Source organism: Grus americana (genome assembly GCF_028858705.1).
Source record: "Grus americana isolate bGruAme1 chromosome 27 unlocalized genomic scaffold, bGruAme1.mat SUPER_27_unloc_1, whole genome shotgun sequence".
NCBI lineage: Eukaryota > Metazoa > Chordata > Aves > Gruiformes > Gruidae > Grus > Grus americana.
In genome coordinates, this window is record NW_026561291.1 from 161,643 (window position 1) to 164,481 (window position 2,839).

Sequence of the window (2,839 nt, forward strand, 5' to 3'; positions counted from 1 at the left end):
AGCCCTTTTCCCTGTCTTGTCCTAAGAGTCCACACTTTCAGTCATAAAAAAGGGGATTTCTTCCTTAAAAATACTCACCAGAAGTGATGGTGGAAACGAAAAAAACAACAGAGAAAATCACCATAAAGACATGCTCAGACTCTCTTCTGCAGCCCACACTCTCTGGAGTGGTGAGTGCAGATATTGAACATTTCCATCAAGGGTGAATTGCATCTGACAGCCCTGGTGACCATCGGGGGTGTCAAGAACCAGCTCCCATGTACTCACTGCAGCAGGGCAGAGCTGACTCCTTGGCAGCACAGGGGCAGAGGTCCTGCTCCTCACAGCACACTCAGCCAGCACAAAGCAAAGAGAGGAAAAGCCTTGGAATTGGGGGAGGGGGATGGGATGTCTATGAAAAATGGAGTGGCTTTGCTCAGAGAAGTCTGTTGTAATTTTCCCGTCTTTTCCTCCTTAGGACAATGTCCGTCTGTCAAGAACAAGGATATGACCAACTGCAGCTCCATGACCCACTTCCTCCTCCTGGCATTTGCAGACACACGGGAGCTGCAGCTCTTGCACTTCTGGCTCTTCCTGGGCATCTACCTGGCTGCTCTCCTGGCCAATGGCCTCATCATCACTGCCATAGCCTGCGACCACCACCTCCACACCCCCATGTACTTCTTCCTCCTCAACCTCTCCCTCCTTGACCTGGGCTCCGTCTCCACCACTGTGCCTAAAGCCATGGTCAATTCCCTCTGGAACACAAAGGTTATCTCCTACACAGGATGTGCTGCACAGGTCTTTTTCTTTTACTTTCTTATGCCAGCACAGTATTATCTTCTCACAGTCATGTCCTATGACCGCTACATTGCCATCTGCCAACCCCTGCACTACGGAACCCTCCTGGGCAGCAGAGCTTGTGTCCACATGGCAGCAGCTGCCTGGGGCAGTGGGTTTCTCTATGCTGTGCTGCACACGGCCAATACATTTTCAATTCCACTGTGCCATGGCAATGCCTTGGACCAGTTCTTCTGCGATGTTCCCCAGATCCTCAAGCTCTCCTGCTCAGATGCCTACCTCAGGGAGTTTGGGCTTATTGTGGTTAGTGCCTGTTTATTCTTTGCGTGTTTTGTTTTCATTATGCTGTCCTATGTGCAGATCTTCAGGGCTGTGCTGAGGATCCCCTCTGAGCAGGGACGGCACAAAGCCTTTTCCATGTGCCTCCCGCACTTGGCCGTGGTGTCCTTGTTTATCAGCAGTGGCATGTTTTCCTACCTGAAGCCCAACTCCATCTCCTCCCCATCCCTTGACCTGGTGGTGGCAGTTCTGTACTCGGTGGTGCCTCCAGCAGTGAACCCCCTCATCTACAGCATGAGGAACCAGGAGCTCAAGGGTGCAGTTCAGACACTGATGACTAGATGTTTTTCAGAAGCAATATACTGCCCATCTCCTCCTACAGTTCACCCGTAACAGAACTCATGACAGGCCCAGCCTGTCTTTTGTATGTTTTCTAGTTGTTGATGTTATTCTTGATTTTAGCTTTTAAAATTTTCTTTTTTTCAGTTGTGATAATGTTGTCCACAAAATTTTCATTATTCATACCAATTCTAATTCATTAATGACCTGTCTGATTTGATCCAGAGAAATTCTAAATTAATTTCCACACCCCCTGTGCATTAAAACATTAAAAACGACACTGCAGTGACATTTGTGACTGAGATTTTTCCTCTGAGACCTTCTCTGGAGCTGCAGAGGCAGTTCCTGTATACAGAGTCCCTGCACAGCAGATCTGTGACAGAGCTGGCCTCTCAAGAGAGGTTTACCATCAGTGGAATTCAATAGACTGGATCCAGTGCAGCACCCAAACACATCTCATGGCATTGGCAATAAGGCAGGTCTCCTCTGAGCAGCCTCCATGGCCACATAAGAGCCTCTGTGGGAGGCAGTCAGTGGCAGTGATGTCCCTGAGCTGGGTCTGCCTCCCAGCCTGACCAGCACGTCCCTTGCAGAGTCCCCCTGTGACCCCAGGCCCCACAGCCCACTTGCTCTGCAGAGCAGCTCCACCAGCTCAAGGGCTGTGGAGAGCATGGGCAGGGGGTGTAGGAATGGCTGGCCAGGCCAGCACAGATGTGCCCACCTTGTCGAAAGGCTCTGTGGGGAGATGGGATGTCCTGGGAGAAGAGCAGGGCACCATGTGTGTGCAGGGCAGACATGGAAAGAGAAAGCCTTGGCTGCGGGTGCCAGCTTGGGGCAGGCTGCCCTGCCACTGGGGCAGCGGGAGCTGCCAGAGGAGCCCCAGGGCCAGGACTCTGTGCTGTCCTGGGGAGCGGGATGGGCAGGGGGGCTGCAGGCTGCCTGGCGTGGAGATCTCCTCAGCATGCCAGCCAGAGAGACACTGTCACTCACCTCCATCTTCTCCATTTCCTGCTGAGGGACCAGCACAGACTGGGATGCTCTGCTCACCTGGGGAGAGGGCAGGGGAGTGGTGAGAGCTGGGAAGGGGCTGGGATGTCTGGGCTGGGAAGTGCCAGCGAGAGGGAAACACCGGTGTCCACCTCAGTTGCGTGAGTGTGCAGGGTGGGGGCACACAGCAGTGTCCTCGCACAGCCAGGCCTCCTGGCAGAGCCATGAAGCACCAGCAGAGCAGGACCTGCTCTGTGCCCATGTGTGCTGGGCACCCCGGGAAAGCTGCCCCGCGGTCATCGTCACACAGCAGCCAAGAACAACCACCATTGCCAGCACTGGCCTCCCACCCCAGCTCAGAGGGGTTGTTTGTGCCTCCACGGAGGGACACCGAGTGACCAGGTCACAAGTCCATCTTGGCATCGTACAGACGACTCGTAAGCATGCACATGGT

The 2,839-nt window shown here is 53.6% G+C and overlaps 1 protein-coding gene across 1 annotated transcript; it reads left to right on the forward strand.

The window, feature by feature from the left end:
• The first annotated feature begins 486 nt into the window (after positions 1–486).
• Positions 487–1,452, forward strand: LOC129200030 (olfactory receptor 14A16-like). The gene has a single exon (XM_054811285.1). The coding sequence runs from the start codon at positions 487–489 to the stop codon at positions 1,450–1,452; it is 966 nt and encodes a 321-aa protein (XP_054667260.1).
• Positions 1,453–2,839: the final 1,387 nt, after the last annotated feature.

Excerpts from the sequence above, each read along its gene's own strand:
- LOC129200030 (XM_054811285.1), top strand. The coding sequence starts at position 487 with ATGACCAACTGCAGCTCCATGACCCACTTCCTCCTCCTGGCATTTGCA.